Source organism: Cynocephalus volans, chromosome 9, assembly GCF_027409185.1.
Source record: "Cynocephalus volans isolate mCynVol1 chromosome 9, mCynVol1.pri, whole genome shotgun sequence".
Lineage (NCBI taxonomy): Eukaryota > Metazoa > Chordata > Mammalia > Dermoptera > Cynocephalidae > Cynocephalus > Cynocephalus volans.
The window spans coordinates 130,157,602-130,181,167 of NC_084468.1; the positions used below are offsets into that span (position 1 = coordinate 130,157,602).

Sequence of the window (23,566 nt, forward strand, 5' to 3'; positions counted from 1 at the left end):
ATTGACCCTTTAAATGAATTTGGAGAAAATTGCAGTCATAACAATATTGATTCTTTTGTTAAATTTGTTTTAAAGTGTTTTATTCTTTTTGACACTATTTTAAATGGAATTGTTTTATTAATTTTGTTTAGATTTTTCATTGCTGGAATATAGAAATGCAGTTGATTTTTTGTATACTTATCTTGTATCCTTTGACCTTACTGAACTCCTCCCCACTGGTTTTGCACAATCAGCTTTTTTACTTCGAGTGTGTGATGGTAAAGAATACAATGACTATTATACAGTGTGGTGCCACTGCCTTGATTCATGCTAAGGTACATTACTTTTGTAGCAACAATACAAATGTCAACCAGTGAAAAATGCAATAATCTCTGAGTGCTATCTTGATCTTGCAGACAATTGTGGAAGGTTCTCAGGAATTCTCAGAGGTCCACAGACAACACTGAACCACTGGTCTAGATGGTCTTTAAGCTCCTGTCCAAGTCTAAAATGCTATAATTTGAAAAACCTAAGAGAAATCATATTTGTCTTTACAACATTTGCATAAATGGTCAATTTTCATGGCAGTAAATATGCCTTAAACAATTGCTGCATGTGCAACAATGTACCAGGTCCTTTGAGAAAGATGAAAAAGAAATAGAACATTGTCCCTAATTCAAGGAAGTGGTACAAGAAGTCTCTCTGAGTATGCAAGTATTTAGGAAAAGAATCCTGGTAACAATGTAGGCTAATGACATTAGACCTCAAATTTGTATGTTTTTTGTTCTAAGTGGCACTAAAAATAAGTAAGATGTTTATAATGGAGATGTAATGCGTATCAAACATCAAGACTAAAAGTAAAACTAGTCTAAAATCTATTGTTCTTGACTAGTACAGCCTAATATTATCTCATTTCCAAATGACCGTAAATAAGAGATATATTAATATCAAACTAATTTTCAAAGCTTTTTTGAAAAAGCTTTAATTTTACGTTATTATTTATAATAGATCCTTGACTGAAAGTTTAAAATTGTGAGTTAACTGATATTTTTTCCTGCATTTTATATGTAGTCAGGATTTACAATATGAGTCTTATAGCTCCCTGGGAAATTTTGCTATATATTTTAGCTTTTCCTTTGACAGTAACAAAATACTGTTCATACATTCAAGGTAAATAAATAATCTGAAGGCTTCAATCTGTGAGATTCCACAAGTTGTGAGATCCTTAACCCTTTTAGGAAGGAAAAAAAGGCAAAAGGGACTAAAACCCTCATTGACGGGAAGAATAAAAGAGAAATTAAGAAAAAATTAATCATACAGACTAGAAAGAAAGATAGAAGTTAGATTAGGTTAGGGATAAATGCAGTTAATAATAGCTTCAGAAACAGCAGTTACAGACTGGAGTTCTGATATGAACATAATCATATAATTTAAGAGCTGGAAGAGAATTTAAAGATAGTCTAGTTTTAGCCCAACGTTTCTTATTTGGCAGAGGAGAGAACCAGGGCTCAAAGATTTTTGACAAGCTAGACCTGGAGGCTGGGATTTCTGACTTCCCTTTTGGTATGTTCCATCCTTTTCTCTCTACATTAAACAGAACTTTGTGGTTTTAATACTTACCAGACTTAGCATTTCCCTAGAAGACAACAAGGCTTCTAAAACTTTGCTAATGGGTACAAAACAGTGCTATCTACCCTAAGTGAGTCATTGTGCAATATGTGCATGTATTGAGATATCACACTGGACCCAACAATATGTAATAGTAAATGTTAAAATAAAATTGAAAAAGATTTTAAAATATATACATCCTTCTTATGTGAAGTGTCTTAACATGACTAGTAACGCTGAGTTTGTCTTTCTATTTCACTTTATGCTTTGGCTATTAATAATTGTGAAGTTTTATTTTCTACTGAATCAGTTTTTAAATATTCAAAACCACCTCAACCTTATTTACTATCACATGTCAGCTATAGCATCAATTGTACTCTTTTTTTTTCCCCCCAAAACACACATCTGGTATCATTTTCTTCACGCTGCATGCCATATCGTGGTTGGCTCATTGTTTCCATCTACACCCAAGGTAATTGTGACCACATGACACACTTCACAATAAAGAACTAATTCAAGTTCTTAAGAATTTATACATTAAATCACTAAATAAGCGGCATGCTTTAAAACATGCCATGATTTTTCCCTTTTTCCTATTCATCACCACCATCGCTGTTAAGTTTTGGGGACTACTACATACATCTGGATGTGGGGATCTCTGCTACTTTGTTTTATTTTGTTTTGCTCTGCTTTGTTTTTGCCTGCTTTTTCTTTTAAATAAGCACTAGCATGTCCCGCCATAGATTATTAAAATAAACTATGAAGCTTTTCCACTAGGTTTTGGGCTTTATTGTGTGTCCAGGTCAGAGTACCCATTTTCTATAATTAACTGCACTTGCACTTCATTATGACAGAAAGTAGGGCTCCACTCATGACATATATATGATGTCTCTTCTCTATTTGGGAAAAGCCAGGGTTCGGACCTTCCAACACAAATCTTCATAAATCTTTGAATTGAACCTTAAAGTACTGACACATGCATTTGGCCCTAAACTATGCAATTACAATATTGAGGACATCTAATTTTTCTGCTTTAAAATTTAATTCTTCTTCATCCAATGATCCTTTGGTTTTATGCGTGTAAAATAAGTAGAAGTCTCAATTCCCCGCATTTACAGCAGAGTTATTTTAAAAAGAAATATTTCTTTTGATTCCCAGCCTTCAGGTGACTGAGACTCTCAGGATGATAAGCCCATATCTTGGGTGAATAATCTTTTCTCTAAGGAAAAAAAACCTTCATGGCTCTGGAGCTCTGGCTTTAAAAAGTTTTTGTTTCTCTTTTTTCTCTCCTTCACCTGATTGTTATTAACATCTACATATTTCAGATTCTAGAAAGTTAAGACCTCAGCAAAAACTGAAACACTGACTATCCAATTGTGAAAGATGTAGGTAGCAAGTAGTAGTGACAATTCCATGTTTTCCAAGCTAAGTGCAAAGTAGCAAGAAGCACCTCCTCAGAATCCATCTCTTATAGGAACTAGGATTTAGGGTTTAGTATGGGACAGGCCCTGTTCTAAGTGCTTTGCATGTACTCATTCATTTACTGCTCACATCAGCCATGTGGCTTAAGTGCTCTTTTTATCTGCAGTTTCCAGTGAGCAACAGTTAACGCATCTAAGCCATGCCAGGGGACAGAGCAGCCATATCGCCTTCTTCTGTTGAGCTCCCACAGAGTACTGCTTACCAGCGTCTTTAGGAGCCATTGTTTCTGCTTATTTTCTAGGCAGTGAGTTCCTTGAGAATGGGGTCTTTTGTGCTTGTGAAGCCTGCCACCACCTGCACCTGGTGACCTGGATACTCCTTCTTCACCATCTTATTGGCAAAATAGGACAAAAAGTAGAGATTGATAACCACAGGGCATCAATGGTTATGGTTCACATTTCCAGATAATTCTGCTAATCCCTTTATATGGATCATCTCTTCTGTTGTCCACAGTAATCCTCTGAAGTAGTTACCTTAAGTATTTTCATTTCATAGAGGAGGAAACTGAGAAGCAGAGAGGTTAACCAACATGCCAAGTCACAGGGTCAGGAAGACAGCAGATCTCAGGCTCAATCCAACCCAAGGAGTCCAGGTTCAGGGCCCATGCTCTTAACTGCTATGCCAAGTCAGTTGCTTTAATTAAAAGAAGGGCCTCCCCATCCCCCCAGGTCATTGAGGGCACCTAGAGCCAAAGCTGAGCACATTCATGGGGTTACTGCTCTGCTCTGCATTTGTCATACACTCCAAATCCTTGGACTGGTCAGGAAGCAAAAAGAACCTCTCAAAAGAAAAAGTGTATGGATAGGGTAGAAACCAGTCTTTTCTACATTTGTATGAAAAACTCTGCCTCTACCCTGAAGCAATTAAAGCATAACAGAAGGGCAAAATCCATTCTCAGTCATGCAAAGTGATTTATGTATTTTATAGTATCTGATTTGAGATTTGCAATGGCCAGAGACATCAAAGGCCTGTCGTGGCCATCCCAGGCTTTATAATCATCTCAGTCTGTGCTCCTAAAAGATGTTTTTGTTTACTACTGATTCAACTATGTACTAACTACTACATCCCAGCCCTTCCTCCAGAAAGAAAGAAAACCTCAGAACCTCACTTTTGAAGACTGGTACCTGGTCAGTCATGTCCAACTCCAAGTGACCCTGTGATAATTCATGCTGAGGGGAAGAGGCATTTTATTTGCTCTGAGGTTTTCTACTAGTACAGACTGTAGTCATAAGTCCCTCATTCCTGTCTAGGATGGGTGGAGTGAGACGAAGGGGAGGAAGAGAATTCCTCACCCTCGCTGGATGGGGAGGAAGGAAAATTAGCACAGAGAAAAATGCACCACTAGTTTTATTTGTACCATTTTAAGATACCATGACAATAACAAAAATAATGTCCAAATAATGGGATTAAGTAGCAGGGAATATTAACATCTGGAATGAGTAAAGGATAAATTTGTTTATATAATCCTTCTTTTTATTAAGTCGTACATAAATGGTACGTTTAAGTTTATGATTACAAATTATAGCAATTTAAAATAACGGAACATTTGTGTGGTGCACATTCAGATTGCAGAATTCTTTCATTCATTCCTGTTTGAGCTTTCCAAATGTCCCATTGTGGCAGGCAAGAGAACCACCCCCCCTTAATACAGAAACAGAGACTTACAGTGGGTAAGGGGCTTACCAAAGGTCACACAGTCAGCAACAGCTCAATTTGTACTTGAGCCTAAGTCTTATAAGTTTACAACCCAACTTGAATATGGGGGAAGAACTGTCTGAGTTTGTAGTGCCAAGCTGGTGAGGCCCGGGACATTAGAGCACCTATTATTGAACTGTACTTGTATGTACTGATGCCTGTAGGGATTACTGGAGTGCAAGACTAATGGGATTCAGACCACATGGCCCCAAACTATTAAGGTTTTTTATTTCTTATGACTGTATTGCATACTTTTTTCTGCTTCTCCTGTACTATTTGGCTGTCAGCTGTCATTTCTGCTAACCATTGTACCTCTAAAGTAGTGGTTCTCAAAATGTGATTGATGGACCAGCAGCATCAACATCACCTAGGAACTTGTTAGAAATGCAAATTCTCAGGCCCCACCCCAGACCTACTGAATCAGAAACTCTGGGAATGAAGCCCAGTGATCTGTTTCAATGAGAACTCCAGGAGATTCTGATGCTGCTAAATCTTGAGAATCACTGCTGCAGAGGATGATTTACAGCCTTGGCTATACATTGGAATTACCTGGGGAGCTTTAAAAACTAATGACACAGGCCGAGCCCGTGGCGCACTTGGGAGAGTGCGGCGCTGGGAGCGCAGTGACGCTCCCGCCGCGGGTTCGGATCCTATATAGGAATGGCCGGTGCACTCACTGGCTGAGTGCCGGTGGCGAAAAAGACAAAAAAAAAAAAAAAAAAAACTAATGATGCTTGTGTCACAAATCCAAAGATTCTGATTTAATTGGTCTTGGATAGGGTTTTTCAACCTCAGCACTATTGACATTTTGGGCTGGATGATTATTTGTTAGGGGGTCTATCCTTGTGCATTGCAAGATGTTTAGCAGGAGCCTAAGCCTCTACCCCTACATGCCAGTAGAACACACACCCTCAGCTGTAAAGACCAAAAATATCTCAGACACTGTCAAGTGTCCCCTGGTGGAGGGTGGGGGTAAAATTACCCCTGGTTGACAAGCACTGGTCTCAGGTCATGGCCTGGGCACTGGGATTTTTAAGAGATCCCTAAATAATTCTAATACATAGCCAAGACTGGGAACTATTACTTGGGAGAGTTCCTATTAATGAGCAGCTTTGGATGAGCAATGGGTTAAAGAAAAATAAAAGCTAAGCTTTATAGCATTGGGTGTAAAGTAAGAATAAATTAACCTGTGAAGGCTCAGGCAGCTTGCCTATGAGTAAAGTACGTGAGTTTTAGGGCATAAATTTCACATCAACTACTTGACTCCTTACATTTTTGCTTATTTTCTAGTTGTCAGGTGTGTTCCAGAAAACAACTGACATAAACAGGTACATTGCATATACCTAAAAGGTCCCACGCAAGTGAGATTTTGTTTGTACTAAATATAGTGGAAGATGTAGATAGATCCTGCTTTCGGAACTAGCCATTCTAAAAACAGGGTGCTTTTCAGTGTATCATATGTACAAGTCCTTAAGTAAATCTGTTTTGACAGGTTAAAAAATTCAGCCTGTCAATTTTATCGTGTTGATTTTGACACAATCCAAATCAGCCACATGAATAAAGAATTTCTACATTAATTCGTGCTGGTTTAGAAGTGCTTTAGTTTTCAGGTGGTGATCAGAAACTTTATATTTCAAGTGTAGAAAAATCCTTCATTAAAATCCATGCTCAGCATAAATTGTCCTTGTTGTCTCAGTGATTCTTTCTGCAGTTGATTTGGGGAGAACATGCTGTGCATTTAGTCCACGGAACATGCATCATCTCCAAGTGCCTGCTCTGTGGCTCTCAAGAAGCCCAATAGTCTCACCAGCCCAAAGCAAGACATCTCTGAGCAAAGAGTTTGCAGCAGACCCTGTTCAACCTAAACTCTCCCAGAGAACAGTATTTTCTCCCATGTCCTCGGGCAAGTAGATGGCATGTGCATTGTTTCTTTCAACATAAAGAGTGAGAATACTACTTTGGGACACAGATAAACAACTTTTGAATAGAAAATAAATTACAAGGTGAATGTATTTTCAGGGCCAAATTGGTATTCTCTCATTTCAAAATATTAAAATATTGCCCTGTATTAATGAATTGGAGTCACTATGTGCTAAGTTCTGTGAGATGTCCTTGGCAGTTATAAATATGAGGGTTACATAGCATAAATCCTTTTGTGTCAAAAATAAGTTATAACTGCTCCAAGGTACCAGATTAACCCTTTGAACTGATCTTACTTGTCAGTTTGTCAGACTGTCAGGTCCGCCGCCTGCCGACCCAAACAGCCCTAGCCTCGTTCCTTTTGGTGGGCGAGCGAACGGCTGGGATTCCTCTTTCCCTCCTGTCCCCTTTGGAAGGAGACAGGGAAGAGAGCCGTGAAGAGAGGTGAGCACAACCGCCGGCCCCAACCAGCCAGGTTAAAGGACACTCAGACGCGGCGGGGGTTCTGTCGAGCAGTCCCGTTTATTATCACACAAGCACTTGCTTTTAAAGGCAAATGGGGAAGGGAGTTTTTTACATAATCCTATCAGCTTAAAGGTCAAGGGCATGCATCCTGTCTCAATGCCTAGCTATTGCAACCACGCAGTGTTCATGAGAGCGGAAGCGCGTATTTGGCCAATAAGGGCTAAGGCAAGGTTCCCGCAGACACCCCCACCCTACTTCCTCCCGGCGCCGTCTTAGGCTGCCACGTTAATATGCCCTTGTGGGCCTATAATGGCACCGCTTGTAATGTCACTTAAGGTGACATTAGTTTTTAAGGCCCGACATCAGACTAGTTTGGCTTTTCCTTCATTGAACTGATAGTAGCTTGTTAATATTAATGAAATCAACTATGGTCTAGTTGTTATACTAAACAGTTACTTATCTATTCCTATCCCAGTCTAAATTGTTGCATCAACATGCTTTTAAAAATCAAAACTTTTAAATTAGACGGTAGTATTGCTTACCAGAAAATTACTTTAGGAAAAAGAGATTATAATAGACTGTTAAGAGGTATTATTGCCATATATTCCCGCTTGGTTTTTTTTTTTTTAAGAAACAGGCATATGCTTTTATATAAATAGGAAGTTTTCTGGAAAAAATGCACTTAGCAATTAACAGTGGTTGCCTTTGGTCAGGGAGTTTAGGGGCCTCAATTGTAAGGGAGACTTACTTTTTATTATATAAATTTTTACACAGCTTAATTTTTACCATTTTACATATTATATTTTAAAAGTTAAATGCTAGTAACTAACAGAATGCATGCATTCCCAACAGTCTTTCAGAAGCCCCAAAATGCCTCTTCTAAAGAAGAGAAAAACAAGTTAGCTACTGTTTACCTTCATGATGCCCCCTTCTTTTGTACTTGTGTATGTTTTGTTGCTAAAACAGAGTGAGCTGAAGGAAGACTTTGAATGTTGGAATGCTCCAACACTGGTTCCGTGAAAGAAATTAACAGGCAGGTCCTATTTGAGTTTGGGTAGTTAATGAGATTGGTAGTTCCTCTAAGCCACATTAAACCAGACAGGCAAAGACAGGAAGAAAGTTGCCTGCAGGTAGCGGCCTAATTTCCTCCAGCAGCATTGGAAGAGTAGCTATCCATGCACACTTTCAGAGTGAAGTAGATATAAGTTAGGGAAGTTTACACTGTGATTATACCTAAAAATTTCCTCCAATGATTTCTTTCCTTCTCCTTTGTCTATAATTTCCCCAGAAGAACCAATGTTCACTCCTGGGAAAAACAAAGAAAAAGAAAAACACCACCACACCTATTTGTGTCAAAAAAAGACAATTCCATGATGTTTTTGCTGCCACCAAATCCATGATGTTTTGCCTTTCTGTCCTTCCTTTATACCGAACACTAACCTAACCCTAGTTAAAAGTTTAAAGAAACATGAAAAATGGTAAAATATAATTGAGAATTTTTTTATTTATTATTCCATTTGCTTTTTTTTTTTTTTTTTCTTAGCACTTGTCATTTAGACCTACACAGGATTTCAGAGTCTCCCTTATTAAGCAAGAAACATCCTTTTATTTTCTCTCACTGTTGTATGTGTGAATTGAGAAACCCATCCACATGGATTTCAGGATCCTCTTAGTCTCTAGGAATGAGCAAACAGAAACAGTTCAACTATTCCAAAGCATATCTCATAACTTTTTCTATGCATTTCAATTATATGTCTGTGGTCTTTGTGGAGAATTACAATTCTGGTCCAGAATACTAAATGCTCATTCTACAAAAAGTAGTTTTCATGTTTTCTTGTCTTTATAGGGTGATTCATTCCAGAAATAGTGTTTTATGTCTTTACTTGCACCAAGCATTAATAATAACCAGCAGTCAGCAATGGTATAATTACTTGTTAGCTTCATGAAAACTGTCAGAGTTTAGGGCAGTGTTTCTGTGAAGAGCTCTGTGGTTGTCCTTGGACAAAAGCTTATGTGGAAATTCTAAGACTTAGATCAAGACTGGTCATAGTGAGATGAAGAAAAGACCAGAGGCAGGATTGAATTGAAGGAGGGGTCCTTTTAGGTAACTATTTAAAAGAAAAGGAAACAAGTTTGAAAACTAAAAAGTTAAAACCTCTGAAATTAAGTCATATAGAGTCTTAGTCATAACAATAGAATGATAGATTGCCCTATGTTACTAAATTCTCAAAATGCATAATTTCTGATTTTGTGTCTATAAGGTACTGGTTTCCCAGCCTCTCTCACGGGACTCATGTCAATGACCACAATGACCATGAAATTAAACTTCAAATAATCTTTTAGAAATGGTAGAACAGAAATTCAAAGCTCAACTTTGAGTTACTATGGCAAAATACACTTTGCAAAAAAAGAAGAAGAAAAGGTAGATATGTCAAGTTAGTAGGCTACTGTTTGCCATTGAGTGAAGTAAGCTCAAGTTCTGAGTCACTAAGCAAAAATTAGAAAGGAAATCAATACCATTTTTACTCTTGAAAAGCCATCATATGTTTGGCAGAGACTTCCTTCCCCTTTTAGGGTAGCTGAGCTGCTATTTAGCCCATGCTCATAGTGAAATCTCTAGTTAGACAAGTATCAGCCACTCACAGGGACTCTGTTAGCTGTCGTGTTACTGCTACTTACCACAGCCACTAGAGGGTGTCCACCCTTGCCTTGAAATCAAGATTTCAAACTGTCAACATGGGATATCATATTTCCCTGCAAATGCTACAAACAGGTCATTGTAACCACATTTTTCTGTATGATAAGAGGAAGTTTGAGTTGAAACAGAGAAAAGCCACATACACTACATCTACTGAAGCACAGTCAACCTTTTAAGCACCAAGGAAAAGGTAAATTCAAAGTGGCTTTAGGTGTTAACCAGCTGGCGAAATCAATACCTATTAAACCACTTCATTTTTCCTTTTTTTAATGTTTGAAATTTTATTTTATTATTTTCTTTTTTTTTATTATACATACATGTGGGGTACAACGTTGATTTTCAATAATTGTGTAGAATGTGTGGTAGTTAGATCAGTATAGTTAGCTTATTCATCATCGTAATACGCAATCATTCTTTGTGTCTGTTGACCAATTTCCAGTATTCTACATAACCTCTGATTCATTGTTTTGGCTACTTGTCCCGGGATAATATAATCTTCCAATGCCACTAGCTGAAATGACTTGCTTTACTCATGGTTTAGTAAGGACTGATAAGAAACCACTGCCTGCTTCTCAGTTAAGACGTCACCTCAAACCCCAAACTTTTGCTCCCCTTTGAAAAGTAGGCAGTGTGACTACTTCATAGGAGATCACAGATTTATCTGTTTTGTTATTATATTATATATGAAATATATATTGTATAGTTTATAGTATTATAGTATAGTGTATTGATATATTAAATATATCATATTATATATTATAATTAATTATAAAATATTCATTTAATATATAATATATAAATAATTATAATATATGATAATATATATTATTATGTTCTCCATATCTTTCCAGAGCAAAAATTGCTGAGGCTTTAAACTATGAAAGACAAAGTAACAATTAGTAATACTCTGTTGCTACAGTGTAACTGGAAAGCGCAATGAATAATAACATTTAGAAGCTGGGGCACATAACTAGAAATGTAAGTGCCTATGTATTCTATGTCAGTTCTACCATTTCTTACCACCCTGTCTCCTTTTTTCAGCTCCTGGCTGGGCACTGGCCTTTTGATCACAATGACTTTGGCGTATTTCTTTGCAAGCTGTTCCCCTTTTTGCAGAAGTCCTCAGTGGGGATCACCGTCCTCAATCTCTGTGCTCTTAGCGTCGACAGGTAACATGTCCCTCTGCTCTTTTGGGGGGTTTGGAAAATCATTTTTCTCAAAAAAGAAACGCCAAGACAATTGGTGCCCAGGACACTTGTTAATCAGTTTCAAGTGAATTTAAACATTAACAGTTTTGTCTTTACTGTGGAATTGTCTTACACATTTACTGATTATTAAATAGCCATCTTTGACTCAGGCTACATGTACCTAGAGCATTTTGCAAGTAATATGCATTTGGCACCCCTAAGGCAACAAATGAAAAATGAACATATTAGATGGAATAAACGTTATAAAAAGGAGACTTTGGACATGCAAATCCTGTATTTTCAACTGGTAAATTTATCACCTGAAGAGTAAAGATACTGTTCGATTATACTTGTAGTGCTTGATTACTTAAGTGATGAGTAATCAATATTGTTACCTTCTTCTCCATGCTTTCTTGAATGCATGAAATGTTTCATAATTTTAAAAAGGAGGTCAACAACAGATGCATTTATCTAATTTTGAAAAATCCATCAAGTATTTCTAAGTCTTTCCAGAATCCTCCTCACACATGACCATGAAGAATTCTGTAAAGAAGCCCTTCTGAATTCTCTGGATTTCTAGATGGTATTTTCATCGCCTTCTAATTTTCATAGCAGGAATTATAAAGAATGAAATTTGGGACTTTATAACATATTCTGTGGTGCTCTTTTATATTTATAATCTTATGCAATTGGTGTGCAATATCCTATTTAATTGGCTTACATCCAATTTGGAAGAGGTTTCCATTTTTTTCTTACTCATATCCTGACAATCACTTTATCAGAGAACCTGTCCCATCATCATAGTAATAAAAGGCCCACTATCTTCAAAAACATTTAAGTATTTACAGATATCCTTTTATTTTTCATTTATAATTAATTTTGTTATTGTTAAAACATAAAAATGTTCACTAATTGGTAGTTAAAAATTCTAATGATATCCTTGCTATAAATTTATGACTATAATAACTGTGAAACACAAATAAGTTTACTATTGTTATTTAAAAATGAATTTATTGCTGAAATTAAAACACAAAAAATAATTCCATTAGTAGTTTAAAATGCAGTAATATTGTTGATGAAAATATTCCCGGTAAAATAGTAAACACAAAGATCAGAAATAATCTCATCATCTATAAGTAGGATTCTCAGTGTTTTGTAGGAAAACCTAATGTCTATTTAGGTCACTTGTACATCATCTCAGATGCTAAGGGCTGCTGCTTAAAAACACTGACTATAGGTGGTCTGTTTGTAATTTCTACTTGACTAAATAGTAGATTGTGGTACTTGTGGCCATTTCCTTAAAAAGTTGAGTGAGCATTTATAATCTGGATGTGATTCACTAGTAAATTCTCACTCACTCTAATGTTCCCATTCCCAGCATCCCGACAACATTATTTCTTCTTTCATCCAAAATGTTTTATTATCTAAAAATTAAAGGCTTAAAATTGTATCAATTACATTGCTAAAACAAGTATAATTTTTCCTGTATTTATCAACTTATGTATTTAGAGATGTAGCTGTGTAGTCTCATTGCAATGTCCAAATGAAATTCTCAATTGTAATATAACTCTAAAATCCATGTAAGGAAAAGAAATGAGAAAATACAGTCCTCTCTTGGTACTCATGGGGAATTAGTTCCAGGAGCCCCACAGATACTAAAATCTCTGATATAAAATGGTGTCATGTGTGCATATATGAGTAACCTAATTATAATATCAAACACAATGTAAATGCTATGTAAATAGTTGTTATACTTTGTTTTCTTCATTGTATTATTTTTTATTGTATTTTTTTCTTAAATATTTTCATTCCAATGTTGGCTCGATGCAGAACTGCAGATGTGGAAGGATGACTGTAATTATGACATTTTGAAAAAAAAGTGTGTTCTACATATGTATTCTTCCTATGAGGTATTTTTAAATGTTATAAAGCTACAGTGTTTAATAAAACAATGTGGTACATACCCATGAACACACTAACAAATTGATGGGAGAACCAAAAATAAGCATTGGAGTCCACAAGAACACAATGTAAGCTAAAATCACTTTGAATAGAATGGAGAAAGGAAAGATTCATCAATAAATAGTGCTGTTTAGCCATCTGGGAAAGAAAGCATGTCCAAGTCTTCTGCCAGATGAGAATACTTCAAAAAGTTACTGGAAAAATACAATTAAAAGATAATACAAATCTTTCTACAAGCTTTCTTAAGTAACCTCATATATCAATAACATTTGTTATTACCCTTTGGTATTGGTAAGTACGAGGCCCTATTAAAAATACTTTACAAAAATTATTTTATTTAACTGTGGTAGGTGCTTTAATTATCCCCATTTTACAGAATGAAAAGCTGAGGTCGAAAAAGGTTAAGTACACATGGCTGCTAAGTGTCGAAACCAGTAATCAAATGTAGGTAGTCTATGTTCTTAACCACTTTACTCAAGCCTGTTAATACTCAAACCATGAAGTAGTAGAAGAAAACAGATTGATGTATTTTTAATCTCAGGAAAAGGAAGACCCATGAACTTAAAAGGAATGGTAGAAATTTTGAATAAAGTTATAAATGTATTTCAAGAGATAAAACTTAAAAACATTCAGATCAAACATTCATAAAATTAGAATGCAAAGAAATAAAGCAATAAGCTGGGGAAATATCTGTCACTCCTTCTGCAGGCCCAGGGAGCAGGGCTTGTTCCTCTTCCCACCTCTGTTGTGCCCTTCTTTCTTCCTTGGGGGAACCTCAGAGGATCATCTTGCTGAGCTGCAGTCATCTCCAGTGTGAGTCTTACCAGTGTCTGGGGAGGAGCAGGGACAGGTTAGGTCACAGATGCCCATTTCTGGTATAGGGTCACCTCACCTATGCCACCTCCTCTCCCCATCTCATGCAGGAAGGAAAACGAACTGGGTCTTCCCTCACAACAGTCAGCTGTACATAAATGAAATGTGAGTCACTCTTAGTTTAAAACAAAAAAAGAAAAGAGATGAAAAAGAAAAAAGAATGCCAAGAATCTATTTCATTAAAACTTAATCTGAATTTTAAACCAAGGAGATGAACCACTTTAAATTTCACTCCCACAAAAATCTGCCTTGATCCAGAAGGTTTTTTCTTGGTAATAAACTCATCACTTTTTGTTCTCTAGAGCCATTCTTTACAATCTTTACATTTCATTGGATATTGACTCTAAGCTTTGGGACCCTGTATGTAGGGAATCTACTTGGCATTTCTATTTCAAAAGCTTTCACACTAGAAAATGAATCATTCACATCTAATTCCTGAAGATAAGATACCATTTACTTTGAGTCTTCATTTGGGTGCATTACATGCTATGAAAAAAAAAAAGAAATGAAAAGAAAATCAGGTTTTTTTTAATAAAACAAGGAGTAAAAAGAGGGAAATTGGAATGTGTTACAAAACAATTTGCAATTTGTGAATCCCTGATCTCATTTTATGAACTGAATCAAATTATGGCCCAAGAAGAGTCTCCATGACATTTATATGATGTTTTTAAAATATGATAATTATCTCTCATTTTAGAGTGTTTTTGAGGGAAAATAATGAGAAACTATATATCCGATTCTAAAGAGTTTTTTTATTATGTCATTAATCACTCAGTGATTACAGAATGCTGGGAGGTCAAAGAAAAGATTGAGCCTTCTCACTATCAGCTTTTAATCTGAATAAGATAAACAGATGGTAAGAGAAAGCATATGACTTATACCAGAATGGATGAGCTTTCGTTGTTAATTTCAACTATGGAAATTAACCTCAGTTTAATCCTTTTACCTATTGTTCCTAAACTCTAACTTTTATTTATTTATTTTTAATTTTACATCCTTAGTCACTTAAGAAAAAGTTAAAGCAGGAATTTCAGAAAAATACTGAAGAAATTTAAGAACACATTTTGACTCCTATCCAGCTTTATCAGTAAAATAATTTTTTTTAATGCTAAAGCAGTATACTTCTAAAATAAATGAACTTTTCCCAATGAAATGTGAATAACCAGCTACTACCAACAATTAAAATAGGTATCCTTGCATGCCATAAATGACAAGTTTTATACACCACTCTGAGTTTTGTTGGGGGGAAAAGAGAGGGAGCAGGAGCAGGGGTGCAGAATTCAATGCTGTTCTTTGTAAAGTTAATAGTCATGTTTAAAGTAGAAGATGATGATGATGGGGTGAGACCAGTAAAAAGGTCTGCGTACAGATCCAACTTGTAGTAAAAGTCGCCTGAGGAAGAAGGCTCTAAAACGATAAAAAACTCTTTTAACGACTTTCCCAGAGTGATGTGTAATCAGATACCTGGAAAAGTTGGAAAGATCTATGAACAAGGCAGCTTTGTTTTGTATGCATTGAACTCAAAAGCTGATGTCAGTTCTTCAACCCATCATTTCAAATAATGTGATCTCTATGAGATTTGCAAAGATTCATCTAGTTCCATAGCATGAAGGTGCTTTTCTGAAAATCCTCATTTTTATATAGACTTGGACTTGGTTTCCTCTAATCCTCCCGGTGTTATGATTTTCTATTGCTGCAAAACAACAGTGAAGACACAGAAGTAGTGGCTGAACCAGAAGAGAAGTGCTGGGAACTGGACAGAGAACAAAGTCAGAGGCTTGCTGGGGCAACTTGGGATCTCGTTTTGGTGTCTGTTCCCTGTTGCACATGGTTATTCATTCTTTTATTCTATTGTCAAGGTCAGGTGATTCATTATTTTTGCTACTCATTTCTCTTTGATAACAAACTACCCCAAAACTTAGTGTTTAAAACAACCACCATTTATTTTATCATATCTCGCCATGTTGCGGGTCAGGAATTTGGACAATTTTTCGCTGCTTGTCACTTCAGGTGGGATCATTGGTGGATGTCAGCTGGTGCTGAGCTTGTCTCATGGGTCCGAGACTCACATATCTGGCATCTTGGCAGGGACTGCTGGAAGTCTGAGCTCAGCCGAGCCCATCTCCCTTTCCATACAGCCTCAGGCCTCTCAACATTGTTTGCTCCAGCAGGTTCCGGCCTCCAATGTGGAACCTGTCACTCCTTTCAGAGGCCAGGCCTGGCACTGGCAAAGCATCGTTCTAGCTGTACTCAATTGACCAAAGCCATCACAGGCCAGCCCAACTGAAAGCTTGATCAGTAAAGTGTTAGTGCATTTGCCGCTCTCTTTTAATCCACCACATCTGGTTTCTCTCTAAAATTCTTCCTGCGAATAGTCTTTCTTGGAAGTTTACGTGTAAAACCAGTTTAAATCAAGAGAGTGGGAAGTCATTACAAAACATGACAAAATAAAATCTTGCTCACTCTTGTTGATGGTTAATTTTTATATTTTGGATATTATGAGCTACAAGCTGGGCCATAATATTGAGAAACTTTTTCAGCTTTGTAAAATTGCCTTCATCTAAACTTTACTGAATATTCTATTTGTGTTGATTCCAAGATTTCAATAAAACAATAATTCATTGACCATTCATTCATTCAATAAACATTTGTTAACATCTAAAATAAAATAAAATTCTTCCTGCTAGTATTTTGCCTCCAAACCTCTATACGGCAATGGGTTTGTCTATCACATCAGAGCTACACATCACAAACAACCATTACAAATGGTCGAGTTTGCTGTTAACTAAAGATGTGCAGAGGTGAGATAGAAGTGCCACATTACCATATAGGTGATGTAAGTGGCAAAATTGAAGGAAAAGTAATAAATCCTATTGCAGGCAAGGTTTCATTGAAAAGCACTTGGTGGAAATTTTTTAAAGGTACCTGAGCTACCTTTTCATTCCCTTGATCCAGATAGCCCACTCAAGATTATTAATCCAGGGAAATCATTCAGAAAGACAAAATATATATATATATGTACAAACACATTTATAGGTGTTTTATTCACAACTGTGAAACACTAGAAATAATGTGAACATAGCAGAAAGATTTAAGTTAATATATCAGTATCTCGTTATACTATGTAGCCATTAAATTCGTAAGTGCCATGCCTACATAGAAACATGGGAGAGCAATTTTTTAAAGTAAATAAAGCTAAAAGTAAAATAGCAATTCGTATGATTATAGTATATAATCAAACTATGCCTGTGAAAACAGCAGTGGGCAAAAAGAAGAAAAAAAATAGATTTTGTTGAAGTTATACCTTTTGAATTTGTTTTATTTTGTAGTGTTTTAAAGTTCTTTCAATAATTAAATTTTTAAATTGGACTGACTGTCCCAGACCATACCTTAAAGATTCATTAAATGCCTTGGACCTTGAAAATGTATGAAAATCTATTTATAGACACACACAGTAACAAATATCTTTAAATAAATAAAACGTCTTTTGTTTTTTTTATTTTTTATTAGTATTATTTTTTTACATTGTAGGATATTGTTGTGGAGCAGTTGGGAGGGAGGGAGAGGGGGGAAAGGGGAAAGAAACAAGATGGAAGAAGGAGGAAGGAGGAGGAATAGGATTGAGGCCTATGGCACTCCTCTCATTCCCACAGGGGAGACCAGGGGGCTTCCAGTGGTGTCTTGGTCATCGCTGGGCTGGGTGCAGATGTCAGGAGGTTGTGGCAAAAGCCCTCTCCCCCCACCCACCACCCTAGCTTGTGAACCCAGGGCCCTTCTTGCTGCAGCTTGGTGGTCATCACTGGGCTGGTTGTGTGTGTCAGGGAGGTGTGGCCAAGGCCCTCAGCCCCCACCCTCAGGACTGGTTGTGGGTGTCCAGGAGCATAGCTGAGGCCCCCATCCCCTCCCCGCTTTCTGACTTGGTAGCCCAGGGGACTTCCACTCCTTCTCAGTGTTATAGGTGCTCTTTGGTAAAATGAGACCTTTACTAGTTAATATCAAACTTTGTCTCTGGTTGTGGGTACTTTGTTTTTCCTTCCAGTTCTGTGTTGGATTATTTGCTATTCCCACCACTTAAACTGTGCACTGGAACGAATTTGTTGTCCTTTGCTTACTTCTAAAATGGGGGAACTTCCTGTGGGGACCAGTACTTGAGCTCTGTGGTTGAGCTAAATTGTTGCTTTGCTGCTGATTCCCTAGGGAAGGCTTTTTGTGCAGCTCAGGTTTTAATGGTTGACTTTATAGGAACTTCCAGGTTATTGAAATCTGGTGTACCTGGGTTGTACAGAAACTCTGGTCTGGGCCTGAGTCTTTTCATCCATCTGTACCCCATGCAATTCTATATTCCTGACCAATCTCCTCTGAGTGGTCCTGTGCTGATTGGAGGTCAGATCAGCTGTCCTTGCTGTGCCCCAGTTCTCCCTCAGCCAACACCGTGCTCCAAACACTTCCCATGGGGCAGGCCATGCTCCAGTCCCTTGCTATGATTCACCGGCCTCTGAGCGGCTCCTTTTTTTCAGTTGTTGTGGCTCCTTGCTCCTATGTGGGTCCACAGGAACCCTATTAGTGGTCTTGCTGGCCTGGGGTTCACCAAGGCTCTCTTCTTCCCTGCCGCCTCCAAGCAACTTCATCTGAAGGGCACAGCTGCGGCTTTTGCCAGCTCCTGCTCCATGTGCTCAGCAGCTCCAGCCTGGATGTAGCCAAGACTTCAAACAGTTGGAGCAGTTTTTTCTTTCTCTTACTGTGGCTTCTCCCACCTTCATGCCCTCTGTAGGTCTCTCCTCCTCTTCCCCTGAGCCCTAGCAGCCCTGGCCTGGCTGTTGTTGCTTTTTTATAGTTGCAAATGGGTTGATTTGTGGGAGAGAGTGATGCTCGGGACTGTCAATTTTGCCATCTTGTCCAGAAGAGCAAAACATATAATTTATACTTTTATTTTGGCATTTCATGTGACAGGGTACAAAATAATGTAATAGGAAAAGACTCCACTGAGCATTAGCAGATCAGAGCCCTGGTCCAAGCTCGCCGTATTCACTGGAGACCAGGCAGGGATGTGACAACACATTGGTCCTTGGGTTCCCAGTGCTCAAGCCCCCAACTGGAACACAAGAGGGAGAAAGATCAGCCCAGAAGTCCCTCCTTGTTTTTAAATTATTTGATTCTGGGTTTCTCAAAGTATTCACTCTTTATCTGTTGCCGAATCTAATACTAGCCTGAAAAATTGGAAAATGTTCAGAATGTAGTGTGCTATTGGCTTTGGCCAATAAAGTGAGATAGATACATGATAAGGAAACAAACAAAGTACAACAACTATTTCAACAGATATTTATTTGGCACCTACCTTTCTAGGTATTGTGACAAAATGCAAAATGTCATGGAGCTTATATTCTAAATGGCGGGGTGGACATAGACAATAAACTACATAGATGAATAAAATATGTGGTTGGTCACATGGTAGTAAGTGCTGTGGAGAAAGATAAATCAGGGCGAGTGGGACAGGGTAATTCTAGAGGGGCAGTTGGCAGTTTTATATAGGACATCCAGGGACAATGTCCATGAAAAGATACAATTGAGTGAAGACCTGAAAGAAGTGAGGAAGCAGCTCTGAGGATACACGTGTGTCCTCCCATAGGGGTGGAAAACTACTGGGAGGTCTTGAGAAGAGGAGCACCGTGATCTGACTTGGTAGGCTCACTCTGGTCGCTGTGTTCAAGGTAGGCTGTGGCAAGGCAAGGTGGACACAGGGAGACCAGTTAGGAAGCTATTCCAAGAATCCAGTCAGGATAACAGGCGAGATGGTGAGAAGTGGTTGTATTTGAATATATCATGAAAGAAGGAGTTGCAAGATTTGCTAAAGGATTGGATGTGTGGTGGAAGAGGAACAAAGGCTAATGCCAAGTTTTGGGGGCTGAAATGGGTAAAGACTGGAGAAAGGACAGGTTTGGGGAGAAGGAAGACCAGGAGTCTGGTTTGGGATGTTTGAGAGCCTATTGGATGTCCTGGTGGAGCTGTCAAGTAGGCAGTTGTTTACACAAGTCTAGAGTTAGAGGTGAGATTCCAGGCTAGAGTTACAAATTTGGAGATTATCAGCATATAGATAGTCTAAATGACACAAAAGCATGAGACTGGATGATATCACCAAGAGAGTGTAGATAGAAAAGAGGCCCAAGGGCTAAGCACTAGGAGAAATCCAGTGCTAAGAATCTGAAGACAGAGCAGGGTCCAGCCAAGGAAATGAGGAGTGGCTAGTAGGGCAGGAGGAAAACTGCGAGAATGTGGTGGAGGCCAAGTGAAGAACGCATTTCAAAAGGGAGGGATTATTTCTGGAATATCAATAGAAAATTCCATCCGCAAGTCTAGATCCAGCCATCACCAATTGATATTGGTGAGGATGTCATATACTCATGTGCCACATAATGACATTTCTGTCAACAATTGATTGCATATACTATGGTGGTCCCATAAGATTACAATGGCTTTACCATATAGCCTAGATGTGCAGTAGCCTACACCATCTTGGTTTCAGTAGGGACACTCTATGATGTTTGTAAAATGACAAAATTGCCTAACAACACATTTCTCAGAATGTATCCCTGTTGTTAGGCAACGTATGACTATATATACACTGACTTGACTGAAGGCTATTTATAATAACACCTAGTAAAAAGAGCATATTTGTGTTATTATATTCCAAATAGAACTTAGTTTTGAAACGTGGGATTTCATATTTTCCACACCTTTCCTCACCTCCATCTTCACAAATGATTATTTCTAATTGCTGTTAGGGTTGTTTTTTCCTTACAACATGGAGATATTATCAACATCAGCATGATTGCAAATGGAAAATATTATAATTCTCAGTGATGTGTGTTAATGGAGCAGACTGATTATGAATCATTTGTTAAACTAGAGACTAAAAAAATGCTTCTATTTATTTTAAAATGTTGAATTTACATTGGATTATGACTGTGTAATATTCTGGGAACTCGTGGCACATTATAAAATGAAGCTGGTCTGTGAATATATTCATTATAAGAACATGCTGACCACATTTTCTTACTTGAACCACCTTCCATCTCAAATTCTGGCTAAGAAATCTGGCTTTCCTACTCTGATGATAAATAAAGGTGTTTTATTGAAATCACTGTTCCTGGTAAATGCACTGAGGGAAGGAGAAAAGAAATAAATGTAATTCAGTTGACAGCCTTGAGATATAGACATCCCGTCTCCATTCCTTTTAGCTTTTACTGGACATCAGGCTGCCAGTCTAATAAGGTAACAAAGAAAAGTAAACAGAAATGGAAAGCAAAATAAACCACAGTCTTTATCCCACTGGAAATAACCATAAATTTAAAAATGCAATCTTGGCTATATCGTAAAAGGATTTTCTTGGTCTGTTTGCATAGCTGTATTTTATTCCATTCCAAACTAATCTGGACTTTTTTAGAGACTTTTATTGTACACCAATCTCATTTACCCTAAAAATCTTTTGCAAAACATTTCTTCAGAAAATTGTGCTGTATATATGCCATGTGGTGTCATCATAACATACCCAAGTCTATAGGCTCTAATCTACAGGCAATTCCCAGCAAAGAACTAGGCAGTGTAATATCTAGGACTTGTGTGCTCACAGATGTACTGTGTAGACTCGCTGGGACAATACACTAAATATAAGTGATAGGGGCTCATCTTGGATATGGGTAGCTTGTATGTTGCCTGGACTTTATTGATTAATCTTCTACATTAAGTTGCATGTCCTGCTAACCCATGTGCACCTGTCTCCAGTGCCTTGGTCTGTTTTACAGCTTTCTTCTGGCACTATCTGATAAAAGCTATAAAAAGAAAATGTTTCCTTTCCATTACAACAGCAAAAAAAAATGTCAGGAACGAAGCCACAAAAACACCATGCCACATCACAGGTTTCTTCTTTATAGTAAGTCTGAAAGCAGTTAGCATCAGACCATCACATCAGGTCAAGGAGCATAGAGTTTCTAAACCAAACCTTCTTTAGACTTCACATTTAAATATGGCTATTATCATGAAAAAAAAGTAAAGTAAGAAATAAGGTATAATAAGGTACGCATAATTCCTAATGTCAGATAGTTCTTGATTGACATAATTGTTCAGTTACATTTATAGCCTATATTCTGTATGAACTATTATTTTGTTAGACTGTAAGCTGTAAAGATTAGGAATCAAGATATCTTAACTCGGTTTTATATACTGCAGCACAGGACCATAATGGGAGAGATATAGTCATTCTTTGATGTATCTATTTACCTTTATTGCCACGTGGTACAAGCCCACTGTGATCATATTTTGAGAGTAGAAGAAGGGAGGAAATGATGGAATATCTATGGTCACTATTCACTCAAGGGTATCTAGATCCACTTCATAGGTACTGTTTCAAGTTTCCTTTTTCAATATGTAAAGAGGAAAAGATAATAGTACCAGCAGCCTTCACCACCTCTTCCACCAGCTTAAAAAAACATAGGCACACTTATCTGTTGCTGCCACTCTAAACTCTCCTGAGATTTTGCTAGACCCCAAATAAAGATCGCAGACTCACACCTGCTGGGCAATCAATCTACAAATGCGTGGAACTCCCAACTTGTTTTTCACACCAAGACTCAGAAAATTCTTCAAAAGCCAATAGTCAGTCACTGGCCAAGGGGAAGAGCTTTCCAGAACTTGAAATTTTTGTTTAATTGAAATAAACTTAAAATAGCCAACAATTTGGTTTCATCCTTTTTGTTTCAGGTACAGAGCAGTTGCCTCCTGGAGTCGTGTTCAGGGAATTGGGATTCCCTTGATTACTGCCATTGAAATTGTCTCCATCTGGGTCCTTTCCTTTATCCTGGCCATCCCTGAAGCTATTGGCTTCGTCATGGTGCCCTTTGAATACAGGGGTGAACAGCACAAGACCTGTATGCTCAATGCCACATCAAAATTCATGGAGGTACTGATGGCTTAAAAGGAATTAGCTGGGGAGGGGAGGAGGTCTTCATTTGTACTTCACCATCTTAAGACTTGCTGGCATCTCCACAATGCCAAGTGTGCTTTACTCTGTCAGTTCAGTCAAATATCCCTCGGTTGCATGAAAAGTAGACATTAAACCAGGTTTAGCTTCTTGAATAGAACAACTATTTTGCTTCTCACACTTGCATTGTAGCACAACTGTGGACACAACTGCTGTTCTGCACCAAACAACTAAGAATTCTTAGGAAAACTTATTAAGAAAGAGGGAGGGGCCGAGCCCATGGCGCACTCGGGAGAGTGCGGCGCTGGGAGCACGGCGACGCTCATGCTCATGTTTATTTTGTGTCACTTGGAGAGATGTATATTGCTCACTTACATTTTTTAAAAATAGGTCTTCTAATTTAAACTAGGGAATAGTATTTACACGTACCCTACTTACGTTAGTATAGATTCTATGTCTAATATACAAATAATATAAAATTGCAGAACTTTTTAAAAGAATGTCTGGTTTAACCAATTCAGTTTTTTTTAAATACACTTGATCACATTAATGTTTCTTTGGAAAGCTAAATCACACAACCAAGTGCTTTCAGAAACCTGTTTAAAATGCATGTTTTCTTTGCAAAACTAGTTACATGTGGACTGAAGAGGAAAACCAAAAGGATAACTATTTCTCTTAAATCAGCATAATTTAGCTTTGAAGTAAGTTTCATGCAGCTCAGAT

The 23,566-nt window shown here is 37.6% G+C and overlaps 1 protein-coding gene across 2 annotated transcripts in view; it reads left to right on the forward strand.

The window, feature by feature from the left end:
- EDNRA (endothelin receptor type A) overlaps positions 1-23,566 on the forward strand; it is a 53,537-nt gene that overhangs the window by 20,071 nt on the left and 9,900 nt on the right. Inside the window, exons 2-3 of one of the 2 annotated variants that reach the window (XM_063108311.1) lie at positions 10,889-11,016; positions 22,624-22,822. The exons of the other annotated variant lie outside the window; for it this stretch is intronic. Of the exons in view, the coding sequence (XP_062964381.1) occupies positions 10,889-11,016; positions 22,624-22,822 (327 nt within the window). The remainder of the gene's footprint in view (positions 1-10,888; positions 11,017-22,623; positions 22,823-23,566) is intronic. 2 annotated transcript variants of the gene reach the window in all.